General features: G+C 42.4%; 1 protein-coding gene across 1 annotated transcript in view; it reads left to right on the forward strand.

Annotated features, from left to right (window-relative positions):
• The first annotated feature begins 5,357 nt into the window (after positions 1-5,357).
• Positions 5,358-20,959, forward strand: part of LOC145850273 (uncharacterized) — a 64,373-nt gene continuing 48,771 nt past the window's right edge. Inside the window, exon 1 of the mRNA XM_082958060.1 lies at positions 5,358-6,972. Within this exon, the coding sequence (XP_082814186.1) occupies positions 6,246-6,972 (727 nt within the window). The 5' untranslated portion in view covers positions 5,358-6,245. The remainder of the gene's footprint in view (positions 6,973-20,959) is intronic.

Raw genomic sequence — 20,959 nt, forward strand, 5'->3', positions numbered from 1 at the left:
GTGCCCATTTTAAACGGCCTCCTACTCAAACTCAGAAGCTAGGATATGCATATAATTAATACTTGTGGATAGAAAACACCCTAAAGTTTCTAAAACTGTTTGAATGGTGTCTGTGAGTATAACAGAACTCATATGGCAGTCAAAACCCTGAGACAGATGGAAACAGGAAGTGGAATTCTGAATTGCGAACTCAACTTCATCACGTTGCCTATTAATCACACCGTGAGCTATGGTTCATTGAGCACTTCCTATTGCTTCCACTAGATGTCCCCAGTCTTCACAAAGTGGTTTGAGCCTTCTACTGTTAAAACTGAATGAATGAGACGCTGTGGAACGTGGTCACACGGAGAGGGCCATCACCATTATGACGCCGGCGCCCCTGGTTACCCTCCCCTTTCGAAACGTTTTGAAACACAATGCAATCGTCCCCTCGAATCTTATTGGCTCTCTTGTTGAAAAACGCCCTGAAGATTTATGTTATCCTGTTAGGGCTAGGGGGCTGTATTGACACGGCTGGATAAAAAACGTAACCGATTTAATCTGGTTACTACTCCTGCCCAGTAACTAGAATATGCATATAATTATTGGCTTTGGATAGAAAACACTCCAAAGTTTCTAAAACTGTTTGAATGGTGTCTGTGAGTATAACAGAACTCAAATGGCAGGTCAAAACCTGAGAGATTCCTTTACAGGAAGTGGCCTGTCTGACCATTTCTTGAACTTCTTTGCCATCTCATTCAATTACAAAGGATCTCTGCTCTAACGTGACACTTCCTACGTCTTCCATAGGCTCTCAGAGCCCAGGAAAAAACAGAATGTCGTCATCCCAGCCCCAGGCTGAAACACATTATCGCCTTTCTCAAGTGGCCGATCAAGGGACTGTGGGCTTAGGCGCGTGCACTGGTTGCCCCCGTCTTTGTGATTTTTCCTCTGTTTGCCGAAAAGGAGATTCCCGGTTGGAATATTATCGCTTTTTTACGAGATAAATTGCATAAAAATTGATTTTAAACAGCGGTTGACATGCTTCGAAGTATGGTAATGGAATATTTAGAATTTTTTTGTCACGAATTGCGCCATGCGCGCGACCCTGATTTACCATTTCGGATAGTTTCTGGAACGCACGAACAAAACGCCGCTATTCGGATATAACGATGGATTATTTGGGACCAAACCAACATTTGTTATTGAAGTAGCAGTCCTGGGAGTGCATTCTGACGAAGACAACAAAGGTAATAACATTTTTGTTATAGTAAATCTGATTTTGGTGAAGGCTAAACTTGCCGGGTGTCTCAATAGCTAGCCCGTGATGGCTGGGCTATGTACTTAGAATATTGCAAAATGTGCTTTCACCAAAAAGCTATTTTAAAATCGGACATATCGAGTGCATAGAGGAGTTCTGTATCTATAATTCTTAAAATAATTGTTATGCTTTTTGTGAACGTTTATCGTGGGTAATTTAGTAAATTGTTAGTAAATTCCCCGGAAGTTTGCAGGGGTATGCTAGTTCTGAACGACACATGCTAATGTAAAAAGCTGTTTTTTGATATAAATATGAACTTGATTGAACAAAACATGCATGTATTGTATAACATAATGTCCTAGGTGTGTCATCTGATGAAGATCATCAAAGGTTAGTGCTGCATTTAGCTGTCTTCTGGGTTTTTGTGACATTATATGCTAGCTTGAAAAATGGGTGTCTGATTATTTCTGGCTGGGTACTCTGCTGACATAATCTAATGTTTTGCTTTCGCTGTAAAGCCTTTTTGAAATCGGACAGTGTGGTTAGATAAAGGAGAGTCTTGTCTTTAAAATGCTGTGAAATAGTCATATGTTTGAAAAATTGAAGTTTTTGTATTTTTGAGGAATTTGTAAATCGCGCCACGCCTATCATTGGATATTGGAGCAGGTGTTCCGCTAGCGGAACGTCTAGATGTAAGAGGTTTAACCATTTGACGTTGACTAGGTTTAGGGTAACGTGACTCCATTCAATTAATTGATTTTAACCTTACTGCAACTGCTGCCAGTCTGTTCTTAGGATTCAGTATGTCAAAGTAATTTCCTGGAATTTTCGTCTCTTTAGATATTCCTGAAGTTTTATCATGTCCTCAATTTATGTGACTACAGTTCACTACTATCCTTGAAATTGTACTTGTTTGATGTCAGATTAAAAATTCTCTCCTCTGGTGTCTTTCATCGCACATGCTTTAATTCTTGTTCAGTGTCACACACATTAGCTTCCCCTTCCTTCCTCTATCGTATGATCTGTATCATCTTGAAAGCTATTGAGCCCCTAGACAATTTGTGGTATTAGATGATGAGGTATCCCTGCCTGCCAAATTAAATGTATTTCATAACAGCACCTGTGCAATGAATGATTCCATAGACATCCATTGGTTTGCAGAGCTGTCTGCATACCAAATATCTCTCCATTACTTGCAGTGACTCATCATGCATAATTCAAATCACTGGGCCTTTACGCCATGTGTTTGATCCTAGGCATGAGGTGCTATCAAATAAAATATACCTCTTTTGATCAAACCTCTCTTTTAAATGGCATAAATGTACTGTAAAGTTTAATATCAATATACAGACACCCAGATCCAGAGGATGAGAATAGCCACTTGACAGGAGGCCACTGTACTGACCCAAAGATACCATTACCGGTATTAAATCCTCTTGATGATTGAAAAGAGTAATTTGTTTGTCAATGGGAAGTGTGGCATTGACTGGACCTTTTTGACTCTGGTCCTCCTCCTGGTTAAACTCCCCCTTGCTTGCTCTCTCAGATAGCAGTCTTTGGATTGTCCTCCCAGCCTATTAGCACCGGGGGGGAAGAGCTTAACAGCTCACCAGGGGATGTCTTTGTAGTGCTGCTCAGGATCGTTAGGATATTGTGCTTAAAGCCAGCCATGAAAAGTGTGGATTTTGTGACCAGTAATAATCCCGGCTCCTCTTGCATTGTGGCAGATGTGATTTGAGGGCCAAAGCAAATACGCATGGGCCGTGTGACAAACAGGACAGGGATTTTCTACAGAGGTGTAGTAAATAGCAGTGGAGGCTACTGAGGGGAGGACGGCTCATGGTAATGGCTGGAACGGATCGAATGGAACGGCATCAAACACATGAAAACCATTTGATACCGTTTCACTGATTCCGCTTGCCATTACCACGAGCCAGACCTCCCCAATTAAAGTGCCACCAACCTCCTGTGGTAAATAGAGCATTCATTGTGCTGTGCATTTCTGAGCTATGCTTCTGAATGATGATAAGCTGAGCTGGTTCTGTGTCCCATGGATTAGCAAGAAATTGTACACGCTATTGATATTCAGCCCGTCCAATACTGTTTCTTAACTTAAAACCTGTTGAGGACAGGCGGAACGCCTAGCCAATATCCAATGGAACAGCGTGGCGCGAAATACAAAACCTCAAAAATCCAATAATTTCAATTTCTCAAACAAACGACTATTTTACACCATTTTATAGATACACTCCTCCTTAATCCAACCACATTGTCCGATTTCAAAAAGGCTTTACAGCGAAAGCAAAACATTAGATTATGTTAGGAGAGTACATAGACCAAAATAACCACACAGCCATTTTCCAAGCAAGGACATGTGTCAATAAAACCCAAAACACAGCTAAATGAAGCACTAACCTTTGACGATCTTCATCAGATGACACTCCTAGGACATCATGTTACACAATACATGTATGATTTGTTCGATCAAGTTCATATTTATATCCAAATCAGCATTTTACATTGGCGCGTGATGTTCAGAAAATGTATTCCCACCAAAAACTTCCTGTGAATTTACAAAAATACTCATCATAAACGTTGACAAAATACATAACAATTAATTTAAGAATTATAGATACAGTACTCCTTTATGCAACCGCTGTGTCATATTTTAAAATAGCTTTACGGAGAAAGCACATTTTTCAATATTCTGAGTACATAGCTCGCCATCACAGAAAGCTATACAGACACCCGCCAAGTTCGGGGCAACCTAAACTCAGAATTAGTATTAGAAATATGCTCTTACCTTTGCTGATCTTCGTCAGAATGCACTCCCAGGACTGCTACTTCTACAAGAAATGTTGTTTTTGTTCTAAATAATCCATATTTATGAACAAATACCTCAGTTTTGTTCGTGCGTTCAGGTCACTATCCAAAGGCTAACGCGCGAGCGCAATTCGAGACACAAAAAGTCAAAATGTTCCATTACCGTACTTAGAAGCATGTCAAACGCTGTTTAAAATCAATCTTTATGGTATTTTTAACATAAAATTGCGATAATATTCTAAGCGTATTCATTCAAGGAGAAAAAGAAGGCACAGCGTGCTCGCCGACCGCGCATATCCAATCTCTTTGTCCACAGGCAGTTCACTCAGTATCTGAGCTCCTATACTCTGCCCAGTGACAGGCGAATGCTCAAACCACTTTCTGAAGGCTTTTGACAGCCAATGGAAGCCTTAGAAAGTGCACCGTGACCCCACAAAAACTGTAGTTTCGAAAGGGACTAGAAAGAAGAACTACAATTCTCAGATCCTCAACTTCCTGGTTGAATTTTTCTCAGGTTTTTGCATGCCATATGAGTTCTGTTATACTCACAGACACCATTCAAACAGTTTTAGAAACTTCAGAGTGTTTTCTATCCACATCTACTAATAATATACATATTCTAGTTTCTGGGAAAGAGTAGTAACCAGTTTAATTTGGGTACGTTTTTCATCCGACCGTGAAAATACTCATCAAAGTAACGTGTATGAAGATATGGTTTTGAATAACTTGGTGTATTAATACATGTATGAAGTACAGTAGTTCCCTAAAGAATAGTCTTATGGAAATTAGTTTTACCCATCTGAAATTAAGGATTCCCTGTGGGAAGAGACTCTTTTAGTGCTAATACATTTTGATTTAAGACATTAAGACAGATTTAGCTCATTTATGTCCTAATCCTTTTTTGGTTTTGAGTGAATTGCCCAAATGTCAGAAGTCTAAGCTTTTATTTCCACACAGACATGCTCAAAACATGCATCTGTGTCATATTGAATTTTGAGAAAAGAAGAACATCATGCTAGCTCTGAAATGTGCCTCTGTAGTATGAACAATTAAGCATGTAGTATGACAAAATTGTATTGTGTTTTGATATTGGGTTATTTTAATGGAAATATTACTTCACAGATTTTTCCTTTTATTGTCATTCACGCCAAATGATGGACGATATCTGGGAAGAGCCATAAAACAATAGCTCAATCCCCTTGGGACGGATCATATGTCTATTTCAATGGCTCCCACCCCTTTACAAAAAAAACATACCCATTTTTGTATTAGCATAATCAATGGTCTAGTCTGAGAGGTTGAGAGAGAGAGCGAGGAAGAGAGAGAGGCCAGAGCCGTCTGCTTGCCTGTGATTCGTTGCCATTCCTCATAATTGGATCAAGTACAAACTAGTTTAGCTGTATGCTTTGTGTTTAGCCTGGGAGCAGATGCGAAGAGTGCGTGGACATACCAAAAAGAGAGAGACCGAGTGAGTGGGAGAGAGAGAAAAAGAGAGAGAGAGGCTAAAGGGGAGAGGAGGGGTGTGGAGAGGAAGAAAAGGGGAATATCCTGACTTGGCCATTCTTCCGAATTGTGCTTCTCTCTCTCTCCACTAATGATCTGTTTCTCTGGACCTGCTGAGATGATTCATCCCCTCTCGGCTGCTGCTTGAACACCACAGACAGACAGCATGTCACTCCTGCCACTCCTGCCACTTGTGCCTGCTTGATCTGTCCCAGCCGCTAGAGCCACATCCTGCCCGTAGCGTTTACACAGCAGCTGGCTCCACTCTTCAAGTCCTCAGTTGAGTGAGCGCCTACTGATTCCACCCAGCGAACTGCACTGAACTCAACTGGATCATGTCTTCTGGGCTACTTTTGTTGTGCGTCTAAGCTGTGCTGAATCTGATGCTTCTATTTCGGTACTTGTTTTGTGAACACATTTCCCATGAGAATGCTGAGAGCGTGAACCTGTGAAGAAATCTTTCTCCCTGTCACGCAAGTCTTATCGGTTTATTTACCAGACGTTAACAAGGTAAACCTCGCACGGCTCTGAAAAGCATCCTCCTTCTTCATCTCCCACCCAACCCCCACCATGGCGATCCGATAATGGACAACACACTTTACAGTACCCGCCGCAGCCAGCTGCTGTGTGCTTTGAGTTGAGTCCAGAGGTCCTTCTGTCTGAGAGAGAGAGAGGGAGGATGGCGGAGAGTGTGGAGGCGGAGGACTCCTCCACCGGGCTGGTTGTCCCTCCCGGATCAGCCTCCCTTACCCACTCCTGCACCGATCCTAGACGAGCCCCCGAGGAGGCGCCGGAGAGGGCTGCGGCAGGTGGAGAGGGCGGGGAAGAGGGCACCGAGGGAGGCGGTGACAATTGCGATGGAGTTCGAGCCGGGCCCCTGGGATTATTGGGCTTGGCAGGGACCTGCTGTGTGTGCATAGAGATGGAACAGGTGCGCAGTTGCCTACGCTCAGAGAAGATCTGCATCCTCCCCATCCTGGCCTGCCTGCTCAGCCTGGCCCTCTGCACTGCCGGCCTCAAGTGGGTCTTTGTGGACAGAATCTTTGAGTATGAGCCGCCCACCCACCTGGACCCTGATCGCATGGAACAAAACCCCTTCATCATCATTTCTGACCCCACACGGGATCTGCCAGTGTCATTTCCCCACCCCTCCCCTGTCCCCATGCCGACGACCACCACCACAGGACAACCTGAGGTCATAGTAGAGGGGAAACCCACTGGAGGACCCTTTGTACCCCAGTCCCCCAGAGTGACTCAGTACACCCCTACTTCTGCATTGACGTACCGCACAGACCCGCCCACGCAACCTGGACCCCCTAACATCCCAAAACCAGTGAACAAGGGAACACCAACCCCCTACATCCAAACTACTGTGGAATCTAATGACGTTATTCTCCCTAAATTCTGTAAGTACGCCACACTTTGTATTTCCAATGAAACCATGTGGTATTTTCATTTCTTCTCAGTTTATTTTACTCTCATCTTCAGTAAATATGTTCAGTTATATTAGCCTTGGAAGTTTAGACAAGAAAGGATTCTGAAGTTTAATGTCGGATAAAGACAAACTCACAAATATTCACTAGGGTAAGCATGTTTTTTTTAAGGGAACCAGATATTGTAGTCAAATGAAGGAAATCTACTGTCAGTTGATGTTGAAATCAAACATCAGCATACTGGGTACAGACAGAAAGGAGATCTCCATGTGATACGATTCAGTGAAATAGTTTGTATACAATCCTCCAGTGTACAATACGCAGCCTTAAAAGGCCATTACTTCTACGTGTTTTTTTTTTTTTAGCTTTTACAACTTTATTTTTTTCCTATTATGCAACTCTATGCTGAGAAGGATAATGCCTGTTGCTGAGCACTCTGTCTGAAAGCAGACATGCTGTGACTTGCAGTGTAGCGCAAGTGGCCATGACTAAACCTCAGAAGAATTACCAACCTACCTTGTTGTGCGCAAGAAACAAAATCCCTTTTGAAACCACCACAGGCTATTACTAGTAAACAACCAACTATAAACTCAACAACTAGCTACTATGGCATAAACATGCCCCTTACAGTCCCACACACCACATTCAATACAGTTAAACACAAGCATGTTAATACCATGGTGTTATGTCAATTTCACTCAGCATTTCACCAAAACATGTTCCCATCTGCATATTTCAAATAAGCACAGGGGCCCCCAATGCTAGCCGTGCATTATTTCCATTTCATATGAAAAATCATTAGCTGATGATGCACGTCTTCCTAAAACTAAATGCTGTGGTGCCAGAGAGACTTCCTCCTGCCAGGCCAATGCTCCATTTCAATGTCAGAGCCTGCTGGAGGCTAATTGCTTCCAATCCCAGTAATGCTATCTGCCATGACTTTTGTCCTCTTGCAGCTTTATTCCCCATTCCCTACAAGATTTCATATATGTTTTTCTCACCTGTCCTCATCTTAATTTGACTAGTATTGTCTCAACAAAATAATCTTGCAGCAACAGGATTTGAACTTTTAGTCCAAAATGTTCTCAGCAACAAAAGAGTGATCAAATAAAAATTCTACATCTGTATTTGACTCTTGTGGTGTAGCTGTGGGTTTTTGTGGCTGCCTGCCCTTGATGCATTTCTTCATGCAAATGAGACTTTCAGTGTAATTAATTCACACTTGACAATTGCCTGTTGGAGATGTGATGAGTAGATTATAGATCTCCATCTGTTCGAAAGGCAGGATATTTGGTTAATACGCCTGCACTCTGATAGCTGACGTGTGTGCTCGGTTTAGTGAGCAGAGAGATGGGAAGGTTTCCTTGTGTTTTTGACACACCCATGACAAAACAAAAGCATTGGCATTGAAATCTGCCAATCATCAGCACAGATTAAAGTTTAGAACTGTATGTGCAGCTTCGCTTAGAAACTATGAATGCCTCACATCAATTTAAGTTTTTCGTAACTCATGCATTGATGACGTTTATAATTTATTGGCTTGTTCCACCACAACAGAGGCACATTTTAGAAATTGAAAGACACAGGTGGTGTGTTTGCTTCGTATGCATTCATTAATCAAATTGAGGGCTGCTGTGAGGCAAGATACTCACCCCTTTTTTAAGCTGCATGATCAATGTTTGGGATTTAAATTGGAAATACGATCTGCTGCTTTGGTAACCCCACACCGAATCAATACCCAGAGAGCAGGTCAGCTGTCCAACCAGGAAGCACAGTGAACGTGATAGTGATTTGTCGCATTATTTGACACATTGAGCAAATTAGAAAATGTGAAGGAAGCTAACGAATACGCCAATACGGATGCCATGTCAATCTGTATAGAGGTCTATCAAAGTTGTGTCAGACATTCCTATGACTGCATGTGTGTATGAGACAGTTGGTGTTGTCGGCGACCTACAACACACCTATAATTGTTCTGCAAAAAAAAAGATATATACAACAATAACTCAATGTTGCAAGTACATGGCATGCTCTTGCTAGTTGACTGTAACATACAATAATACAATTGGTGCACCCTCTTAATCACAAATTGTAATGCGCTTCCTTTTCCCTAATTGGTATTTCCTAATAGTAATCAACTTTGCATTTCATTAAAGTTTGGGTTGAACTTAGAAATGTTTAATTCCATTGTTTCAATTCCCTTGCCAATTTCGTTTACCCACATGAAAAAATACTACAGTTTACTATAGAATATTATAGTACTTACTATACAATTCTGTAATAGACTGTAGTATACTGGGAGACTTCCGGTCGGTCGATCGAAGAAGATGTGTTTGAGAGAGGTCCCCATTTAAACTTTATTTTTACATGCCTCTGTTAGTTTTTATGTAGATGTATCAGTTGGTTATATTCTTTTAGAAAAAAGAACTGCTACAACCAACATATCGTTGAAGGTCGAACCAACTACTCGAATGCCGAAAATGGCTGCCGCGGCCAGCCCTGATGCAGAGTTGGAGGCCTTTACTATGACCACACTTGTAGCTGAGCTAGCTAAACAAAGAAGTAGCCTAAAAGAGGATATGGCTTGTCTCCTCAGCACTTCACTGGCACCTCTCCAAACTTCCATTGACGCCTTTCGAGAAACGGTCAACACGTTTGGGCGACGCCTCACTACACTAGAAGGTTTCTCCAGTGACAACACCAAGCGTATTGCTGAGCTAGAGGCAGCTGTCTCTCATATGAAAACGGCCAACACAGCTCTACTTTCCAAGGTAGATTTGTTGGAGAATTATGCCAGAAGGGAATACATCTGGATCATTGGCATCATGGAGGGAATTGAGACTGGAGTGAATTTGTCTCTGACATGCTGGTGGGTAACAGGACAAACCGCCAGAGCTTGACCGAGTGCACAGATCCCTTACCCCCAAACCCAACTCAGGGGAGCGGCCTAGGGCGATCATGGCCTACTTTTATCATTACCGAGACAAGGAACGGGCAATGTGCTGGGCAAAGGAGCATCAACCAAAATTCTGTGGCCAAGATATACGATTCTACCCGGACCTGAGTGCCAATATCATGAAGAAAAGAGCTGAATTCAAGAACCTAAAAACCTGTCTCTACAAGAAGGGGATAAAGTTTCAGTTCCTACACCCTGCCCGTCTTTGTGTCTTTTGCGAGGGAGAGACCCTAATTTTTGACACACTGGCCGAGGCTAAAGCATTCTATGTCTGGCACGAAGAGTAAAGTTGATAGAAGAAGCGACCCAGCTGGCTAGCCATGGCGGGAGGAATATGTGGCTGGCAATGGACTGATTTTCATGACATCCACTTAGATATTACTTTTCACGTGAAAACAATGTTTATTTTTCTTGATCTGGGAGAAACCGATTTATTTTATTTTGTTTTATTTGACTGAGATTAGTGGCAGTGTTAGCTATAATACATCACAATCAAATTGGCTGGCTAGCGGGAGCTGGCTGGACATACTTGACTGTTTACTATCTGGCTAGCTAACGCCACATTTATATTGAAATGTATTTTTACAATGTAACAAGATGATTGCTTAACTCCAGGAGCACCCAGGGAAATCTTTATTACGTCTTCACTTGGCTGAGAAGATTTCAGACAACAGGGACATTTGGCTGACTTGCTAGCATGCACAACAAAAACCTGAGTGCTCAAGCACTGACTGGGTTATTTGAATGTGGCGGTGGATTTATCTGAACACTTCTCTACCATTTCTAGTGGCTAGCTAGCTGAGATATAGCTTGACATATGGACACCTAGCTAGCTACATCTAGAATCAACTGAACAAAGACCTGTATCCATGTAAGTAAAAGTGGCTAGCTGTCTAGCTTAGCTGGCACTATTAACACATGTTAAATAGCCAACATGGGTTTGTTATGTTTTGTTTGAACTAAGTTGGCATTAGCAAGTCTGTATAGACTATTTACTAATGCTACAATCTCAGAGTTTGACTCGGGTACATTTCTTGTTTGCATTTGCTTTCATGTGACTGTAATGCATTTGTTTGATTGAGTGGGTGTTTGGATATATTTAGCTTTCGCTTCAACCAAGACTCTGACATTGGAATATTTTGGCCTTCGTGTTTGTGGAGTGCGTTCCCTGCTGTAGTCTTTGTGGTCGTGCTGTGCCTGAGTATCATATTTTACTCCCTGTGGTCGTGGACACATTTGCGCAGTGTGGCTGAGGGAGCGTGGCATGGAGCGCGCCCATAACACAACCCATGGGCCCGAAGTCTTGGCCAACAGAAGCATTTTATTTGGCTATTTGCGTTTGTTAAAGCCAATGGAGGATGTAACTGATCGACTATTGAGTGCCACTGTTAATATTTGAGTTCAAATTATTTAAAACTGGCGTTGTAAATTATTCTGTTAAAATCCGATCTGAATGGGAAAAGGAACTTGGTGGAGAGATCACTGCTAAAGTCTGGAATAGTGCCTTACTTAGTTTAAATGGAAGCTACTCTTGTGCCCGGCTCAGCCTTATACAGTCTAAGGTAATATTTATGGTACATGTGACAGGTGTAAAAGCTTCTTGGCGGACTTGACCCACATGTTCTGGTCCTTTCCTCATCTGGCAGACTATTGGTTCACTATATTTAAAACCCTTTCTGAAGCATTTGATTTAAAGTTGCAGCCTAGTGCAGAAATTGCTATTTTTGGAGTACCAAAAAACAATCCTTCTCTGACCTTTGCCTCCCTGTTAGCCAGCAGAAGGATTTTAAAGGGTTAAAAATCTATTGATCCTCCCTTAGCCTCTCTTTGGCTCAAAGATCTGATGCTGTTCCTAAAATTTGAAAAAATTATGTATACCATTCGAGGGTCAACCACCTAATTGTATTCCACCTGGGACTCGATGATATGCTATTTTGAACAGCTCCAAACACTTCCTCCAGATTAGTATTCTTGGCCCCACCCCCACCCCTTGAGGTTACTGCTATATAGGCCTATAAGATCACCTAATCACCTGACATTGTTAGGCTATTACATTTTGGCTTGTATTGAAGTAACATTATTGTATACTTTTGTTTTGTTTTCTGACATGTAACTCAAGGACTTTCCCTTTTTAAATGTGTTTGGAGGCATTATGAGGGGGGACGGGAGGAAGGAGGTCGAAGGGGAACAAAAAGGGGGAAAATGTACAATCTCTTTTTATCTTTAATTATTACAGTTTTTAATGTCCCGTTGGTAGGATATATGTGCTTGTAGTTTATTATCGAGCGATTGTACGTTGGCCAATAGTACCGATTGCAAAGGCAGATTAGCCACTCGTCGCTGGATCCTCACAAGGCAACCCGAACTCCTTCCGTGAAACCTCCGTATCTTTCTCCTGCGAATGACAGGGATGGGGGCCTGTTCGGGTGTCGGGGGTAAATCCCTCTCGTCCGACTCATTAAAGAAAAATTATTCATGCAGTTGCAGGTGAGTAATCGCTGTCCTGATGTCCAGAAGCTCTTTTCGGTCATAAGAGACAGTAGCAGCAGCATTATGTACAAAATGAGTTACAAACAATGTGAAAAAACAAACAAAATAGCATGGTTGGTTCAGAGCTCGTAAAACGGCAACCATCCCCTGCTGCACCATCATCATACTCCTGGTAAAGCAAAAACCAAAATGTGCATCCCTTGGGTTCCCAAGGACCGAGTTTGGGAAATGCTGCATTATTTGGTGAAGCTGTATTCTTACGAAAAATGAAACCACAAAGGTAAATATGTGTGTATTGATTTATGGTGCTGTCAGGTGCTAACTATGTCACCTTGACTGGTTTATTATTGATCTTTACAAGACAATGTGAGAGAAAATATTCAACTAAGTTTTGCTATTGATATCCAATTTTAAGTCAAGGGGAAGGTACAATTAAATCACAGCCTAGATTAAGAAAGAAGAATACTACCATTTCAAAACAAACAATCATAACTCAGGGTCATAGAGAACACAATTAGATTAAATTTGAAATCGAGATAAATTTGATCTAGGTAAAATTCTATGGCTGAAGTGAAAGAACTGGAAGAGGGAAGGCTGAGAAGAACTCGGTCTAATAAAATGACCTCTATGACATGGGATGTATTTTCCTTCAGTGAACTTTCCTTGACAATGCACCAGGGCATTAGTTTGTTTCAACTGAGCTAGTTCATAAGTTGGCATAAGCCTAGCTCTATAACAAGAAAGAAGCTTCATAACTTTACTTTTAAATTATTTTGACTGCAATGGAAATTTTACCTAGATCAAATTTATCTCGATTTCAAATGTAATCTAATTGTGTTCTCTATGACCCTGAGTTATGATTGTTTGTTTTGAAATGGTAGTATTCTTCTTTCTTAATCTAGGCTGTGATTTAATTGTACCTTCCCCTTGACTTAAAATTGGATATCAATAGCAAAACTTAGTTGAATATTTTCTCTCACATTGTCTTGTAAAGATCAATAATAAACCAGTCAAGGTGACATAGTTAGCACCTGACAGCACCATAAATCAATACACACATATTTACCTTTGTGGTTTCATTTTGCGTAAGAATACAGCTTCACCAAATAATGCAGCATTTCCCAAACTCGGTCCTTGGGAACCCAAGGGATGCACATTTTGGTTTTTGCTTTACCAGGAGTATGATGATGGTGCCGCAGGGGATGGTTGCCGTTTTACGAGCTCTGAACCAACCATGCTATTTTGTTTGTTTTTTCACATTGTTTGTAACTCATTTTGTACATAATGCTGCTGCTACTGTCTCTTATGACCGAAAAGAGCTTCTGGACATCAGGACAGCGATTACTCACCTGCAACTGCATGAATCATTTTTCTTTAATGAGTCGGACGAGAGGGATTTACCCCCGACACCCGAACAGGCCCCCATCCCTGTCATTCGCAGGAGAAAGATACGGAGGTTTCACAGAAGGAGTTCGGGTTGCCTTGTGAGGATCCAGCGACGAGTGGCTAATCTGCTTTTGCAATCGGTACTATTGGCCAACGTACAATCGCTCGATAATAAACTACAAGCACATATATCCTACCAACGGGACATTAAAAACTGTAATATCTTATGTTTCAACGAGTCGTGGCTGAACGACGACATGAATAACATACAGCTGGTGAGTTATACAGTACATTGTATCGGCAGGATAGAACAGAAGCCTCTGGTAAGACAAGGGGTGGCGGTCTGTGTATATTTGTGAACAACCGCTGGTGCACGATATCACAGGAAGTCTCGAGGATTGCTCGCCTGAGGTGGAGTATCTCATGACAATCTGTAGACCACACTATCTATCTAGAGAGTTTATCTGTATTCTTCGTAGCTGTCTATTTACCCCCACAAACCGATGCTGGCACTAAGACCGCACTCAATGAGCTGTATACGGCCATAAGCAAACAGGAAAAAGCACATCCAGAGGTGGCGCACCTAGTGGCCATCGACTTTAATGCAGGGAAACTTAAATCCGTTTTACCACATTTCTATCAGCATGTTAAATGTGCAACCAGAGAGAAAAAAATCTAGACCACCTTTACTCCACACGCAGAGAAGCATACAAAGCTCTCCGTTTCCCTCCATTTGGCAAATCTGACCATAATTATACCCTCCTGATTCCCGCTTACAAGCAAAAAACAAAGCAGGAAGCACCCTTGACTCGGTCAATAAAAAAAGTGGTCAGATGAAGCAGATGCTAATCTACAGGACTGTTTTGCTAGCACAGATTGGAATATTTTCCGGAATTCTTCCGATGGCATTGAGAAGTACACCACATCAGTCACTGGCTTCATCAATGCGTGCATCGATGACGTCGTCCCACAATGACAGTACGAACATACCCCAACCAGAAGCTATGGATTACAGGCAACATCCAAACTGTGCTAAAGGGTAGAGCTGTCACTTTCAAGAAGCGGGACTCTCACCCGGAAGCTTATAAGAAATCCTGCTATGCCCTCCGACGAACCATAAAACAGGCAAAGCATCAACACAGGACAAAGATCGAATTGTACTACAATGGCTCCGACGCTCGTCGGCTGCGGCAAGGCTTGCAAACTATTACAGACTACAAAGGGAAGCACAGCCGAGAGCTGCACAGTGACACGAGACTACCAGACAGGCTAAATTACTTCTACGCTCGCTTTGAGGCAAGTAACAATGATACATGAATGAGAGCACCAGCTGTTCCGGATGACTGTGTGATCACGCTCTCCGCAGCCGATGTGAGTAAGACCTTTAAACAGGTCAACATTCACAAGGCCACAGTGCCAGATGGATTACCGGGACGTGTACTCCAAGCATGCGCTGACCAACTGGCAAGTGTCCTCACTGACATTTTCATTCTCTCCCTGTCTGAGTCTGTAATACAAACATGTTTCAAGCAGACCACCATAGTCTCTGTGCCCAAGAACACTAAGGTAACCTGACTAAATGACTACCGACCCATAGCACTCACGTCTGTAGCCATGACATGCTTTGAAATGCTGGTCATGGCTCAAATCAACACCATTGTCACAGAAACTCTAGACCCACTCCAATTTGCATACCACCCCAACAGATCCACAAATGATGCAATCTCTATTGCACTCCACCCTGCCCTTTCACAACTTGACAAAAGGAACACCTATGTGAGAATGCTATTCATTGACTACAGCTCAGTTTTCAACCCCGTAGTGCCCTCAAAGCTTATCACTAAGCTAAGGACCCTTGGCCTAAACACCTCCCTCTGCAACTGGATCGTGGACTTCCTGACGGGCCGCACCCAGGTGGTAACGATAGGTAACAACATGTCCGCCACACTGATCATCAACACGGGTCCCCTCATTGGTGCGTGCTCAGTCCCCTCCTGTACTACCTGTTCACTCATGACTGCACGGCCAGGCACGACTCCAACACCATCATCAAGTTTGCCGATGAAACAACAGTGGTAGGCCTGATCACCAACAACGACGAGACAGCCTATAGGGAGGAGGTCAGAGACCTGATTGTGTGGTGCAAGGTCAACAACCTCTCCCTGAACGTGATCAAAACAAAAGAGATGATTGTGGACTACAGAAAAAGGAGGACTGTGAATGCCCCCATTCTTCTCGACGGGGCTTTAGTGGAGCAGGTTGAGAGTTTCAAGTTCCTTGGCGTCCACATCACCAACAAACTAAAATGGTCCAAGAACATGTAACGCCCTGGCCATAGAGGGTTTTTTTGTTCTTTATTTTGGTTAGGCCAGGGTGTTACATTGGGTGGGCGTTCTATGTTCCTTTCTCTATGTTTTTGTATTTCTTTGTTTTGGGCCGTGTGTGGCTCCCAATCAGGCACAGCTGAAGCTCGTTGTTGCTGATTGGGAGTCACACATAAGGAGCATGTTTTTCCTTTGGGTTTTGTGGGTAATTGTTTCTGTTCAGTGTGTTTCCTGTCAGTACTGTTTGGCTGTCGGTTTTCCTGTTTTTCTGTATAGTGTTCTCTTTGTTTGAATTAAATGTAAAGATGAACACTAACTCCGCTGCACCTTGGTCTTCTTCTCACGACAGCCCTTACAGCACACCAAGACAATCATCAAGAGGGCATGACAAAACCTATTCCCCCCCAGAAGACTGAAAAGTTTTGGCATGGGTCCTCATATCTTCAAAAGGTTTTACAGCTGCACCATCGAGAGCATCCTGACTGGTTTCATCACTGCCTGGTATGGCAACTGCTCGGCCTCCAACTGCAAGGCACTAAGGGGGTAGTGCATACGGCCCTGTACATCACTAGGGCCAAGCTTCCTGCCAACCAGGACCTCTATACCAGACGGTGTCAGAGGAAGACCCAAGAAATTGTCAAAGACTACAGCCACCCTAGTCATAGACTGTTCTCTCTGCTACCACACGGCAAAGAGTACCGGAGTGCCAAGTCTAGGTCCAAGAGGCTTCTAAACAACTTCTACTCCGAAGCCATAAGACTCCTGAACAGCGAATCAAATGGCTACCCAGACTATATGCATTGCCCCCCGCAGCTACTTGCCCAAGCCTCCATGGGTGGGCCTGGGAGGGCATAGACCCACCCACTTGGGAGCCAGGGCCAGCCAATTAGAATGAATATTTCCCCATAAAAGGGCTTTATTACAGACAGAAATACTCCTCAATTTCATCAGCTGTCCGGGTTGCTGGTCTCAGATGATCCTGCAGGTGAAGAAGCCGGATGTGGATGTCCTGGGTTGCCGTGGTTGCACGTGGCCTGCGGTTGTGAGGCTGGTTGGACGTACTTCCAAATTCTCTAAAATGACGTTGTAGGCGGCTTATGGTAGAGAAATGAAACTTAAATTCTCTGGCAACAGCTCTGGTGGACTTTCTTGGAGTCAGCATGCCAATTCCACGCTTCCTCAAAACATGAGACATCTGTGGCATTGTGTTGTGTGACCAAACTGCACATTTTAGTGGCCTTTTTTTGCCCCCAGCATGAGGTGCACCTGTGTAATGATCATGCTGTTTAATCAGGTGCTTGATATGCTACACCTGTCAGGTGGATGGATTATCTTGGCAAAGGAGAAATGCTCACTAACCGGGATGTAAACAAATTTGTGCACTAAACATGAGAGAAATAAGCTTTTTGTGCCTATGGAACATTTCTGGTATCTTTTATTTGAGCTCATGAAAAATGGGACCAGCACTTAACATGTTGAGTTTATATTTTTGTTCAGTATAATAAGATTATATGGCCAGGTCTTGTGGGATGCCATGGAATGCATTAGAAAGAAATCCATGCAGCGACTGACACAACCCTCTGTCCCTTTGGCCAGATGCCGCCCTGACATCACAGGCTGAAGGTGTGATAAACCCTCCCATGACGAATAGCCTCGCAACCAATACAAAGTAAAATCCCTTTGACTATGCAACTTGCGATAATAGCCAACAAGCGGATTAAGACATCACTGGTTTACTTTGACTCAATCAGCTGGGTTTTATCTATTGTGTTTGATGGTCCAGTGGTTGATTCTGACAAACGTTCCGAGACAGTAGGCCATCATTTAATTTGGAAATCAATTAAGGAAGTTTTATTTTAATGAAACAAGGACCATAATGTTTACTCTTCAACCGGTTAGCGATAAGGAGCATTTGAATGGGGCCAAGGGGTTCATTATCATTATGACGAAAGGCCAGCTGAGGCGACAGTCTCTAATTTAATTAGGCTAAAATGTTTTGCCATTGATTAAGGTACCACCGCAATTCTGTTTTTCCATTCAAAATGGATTACTGTAATGGCTCTGTGTGCGTTCCTTTGTCCCCATTTAGTGACTCAGCAAATTCAAAAACAGTGTGTCTTCCAAGTCCTTCCTATTCTGTGTCTGGCCATTTAGAAACCTTCAGGTTTGGCTGACGTCGGTACAAATCAAATGAGCACAGAATTCTACTTCAGAAAATGTGTAGATAATTTTTAACCTAACCTATTTAAGATCATTCATATGTCAACAGATGCCAGAGTACAGTGCAGAATTTGAGAATGATCCACTTAAAACATTGGTTCCTTTTGGTGATGAAAGTGCATCGCTTGTGCCGTTTATCAAATAAGGTCCATTACCTAATGATGAGCCATCAGGTTGGCCCCAGCGCTGAACCCTAGGTAACCCCATAAATACCTATCCTCAACCCTGAGTGCCTTTTTAGCTCACAGATAGAAAAGGCTTTCTTGCTCTGAGGTGTTGTCAGAATCTCCGATTTGAAAAATATGCGGTGTCTATCCTAAATAAATAATACAGAGATCAGCTAGAAGAGGGTTTAAAACCAACTGTGTCTGGCAGGAAGAGATTGTATTTAGGACAGATCTGTTCAAAGTTTCCCCTGGATATTTTTAGGGTTCACCTCTCATGTAACTGTAAAGATTAGATTCTGGGCTTTCACCAAACCCTTTTTTCTCTCTGAGGTGAAGTTCATGATAAAGAAGCTGTTAAAGCTAATCAAATGGTTAAGAATTTGAGGTCCTTAGCCAATCCTTACTACTTATCTCACCTGTCAATCATTATATGAACCAATGGTAAAACAAGTGCTTGGATCGGCATCCTAAATCAATTGTATTCCAATGTACTCAAAGTCATAGCTTCTGAAGGAATTTTGATTGTCACAGAGTGGAACATGGTCCTGATATGTAACACCAAAGCCTTGGCCGGAAGATATAGGCTCTATCAGCGACTCAACAAAAAGGAAATGGAAAAGCTACATCACTGTACCTTTGTCATAACCTTTCATAACCTTTGATTCAGACTACAGTACTTGTATTTCCACCTTCCGTGTTGCCAGTAAGAGACAATGGCTCAGTTGTGGAGTGCCACCGTAAGAGATGGATTGAAATTGACAGAAATGGTACCTGGAGGGTCATGCTTTTTCAATTTCAGTCAAGGGGAGGGTTTAGTGTTTTTTGATGTAGTCCAGGGGAGTGTCATGTAATTTGTAATTGATGAAATGTCAATATTTCTCAGTGTTTTAGAATTAATTGCTTATTAGGCTATATATCGATGTGTGCCCGATGCCGCCCCTCATCTCTGAGAGGCTACAAAGTGCATGCTCGGAGAAGCACAAGTCATATTTCTACGAAAATGTACTTCCTAGTCTTTTGCGCTGCTGGGATGGTCTAAATAAAACTGGGCTGCATTACATCAAATCAAATGTTATTAGTCACATGCGCTGAATACAAAAGGTGTAGACCTTACTGTGAAATGCTTACTTACGAGCCCCTAACCGACAGTGCAGTTTAACTGCCTACAGAGGCAGTTCAGGAGGAGAGTCAAATAATTATTCAGATTTTGGGGGGGATTAGGTCTATTCCAAAACACCGACTAGTCTATAGCCTATGTTCTGTTCAGTTTGAAGATGAGAGTGTGACGATGAGGAGGACAGAGGTCAACTTTGATAGCTTGCTACTCCTCTAATTGATTTTAATAAAACAATGTTTCTTGCCCATGATGTATTTATCAGAGTTATTGACCTCACAATAATTCAGATTTAAGTAATTTACATTGTGGTGCTGAAACTTGAAGCAATCAAAAAATGGACAGCTCATGGTGCTGAAAGTAGGCCAATTTGAGTAGGCATAATTCATTTCAACCGTAGACTTTACTAATACTAACCCTTTGTGTTGGAGCCTATTTCTTCCTATTTAATAAATAAGAGGTAAGCCTACCTGTTTGACAGGAGAAATTAGGCTATAGGCTGCTATATCCATAGATTTGTCTGCCAATTCCTCCAACCACAACTCTTTAAATAGAGCCTACCTCCATGTTAGTGAAGGGCTGTTCAGTTAAAACCAGGACTCGAATTTAACGGGTATGAGAGGGTATGCCATAGGACTACCTTTTATTAAAGAAAATGGAAAAAGGCACAGGCCTACCAATTGTTAGCTCAAGAGTTTGAAGAAAATAAAACATTTGATTATATAATTAAAACATTTTTTGAGAACAAGTTCTCATTTACAACTGTGACCTGGCCAAGATAAAGCAAAGCAGTGCGACAAACAACACAGAGTTACACATAAATAAACGTACAGTCAATAACACAATAGAAAGTCTATATACAGTGTGTGCAAATAAAGTAAGATTAGGGAGGTAAGGCAATAAATAGACCATAGTGGCGAAATAATTACAATTTAGCAATTTAACACTGGAGTGATAGATGTGCAGAAGATGAATGTGCAAGTAGAGATACTGGGGTGCAAAGGAGCAAAAAAACTAAAACAATATAGGGATGAGGTAGTTGGGTGGACTATTTACAGATGGGCTGCATACCGGTGCAATGATCGGTAAGCTGCTCTGACAGCTGATGCTTAAAGTTAGTGAGGGGGATATATGAGTCTCCAGCTTCAGTGATTTTTGCAATTCGTTCCAGTCATTGGCAGCAGAGAACTGGAAGGCAAGGCGGCCAAAGGGGGAGTTGGCTTTGGGGATGACCAGTGAAATATATCTGTTGGAGCGCGTGCTATGGGTGGGTGCTGCTATGGTGACCAGTGAGCTGAGATAA

Source organism: Salmo salar, chromosome 11 (assembly GCF_965601325.2).
Source record: "Salmo salar chromosome 11, fSalSal1, whole genome shotgun sequence".
Classification (NCBI taxonomy): domain Eukaryota; kingdom Metazoa; phylum Chordata; class Actinopteri; order Salmoniformes; family Salmonidae; genus Salmo; species Salmo salar.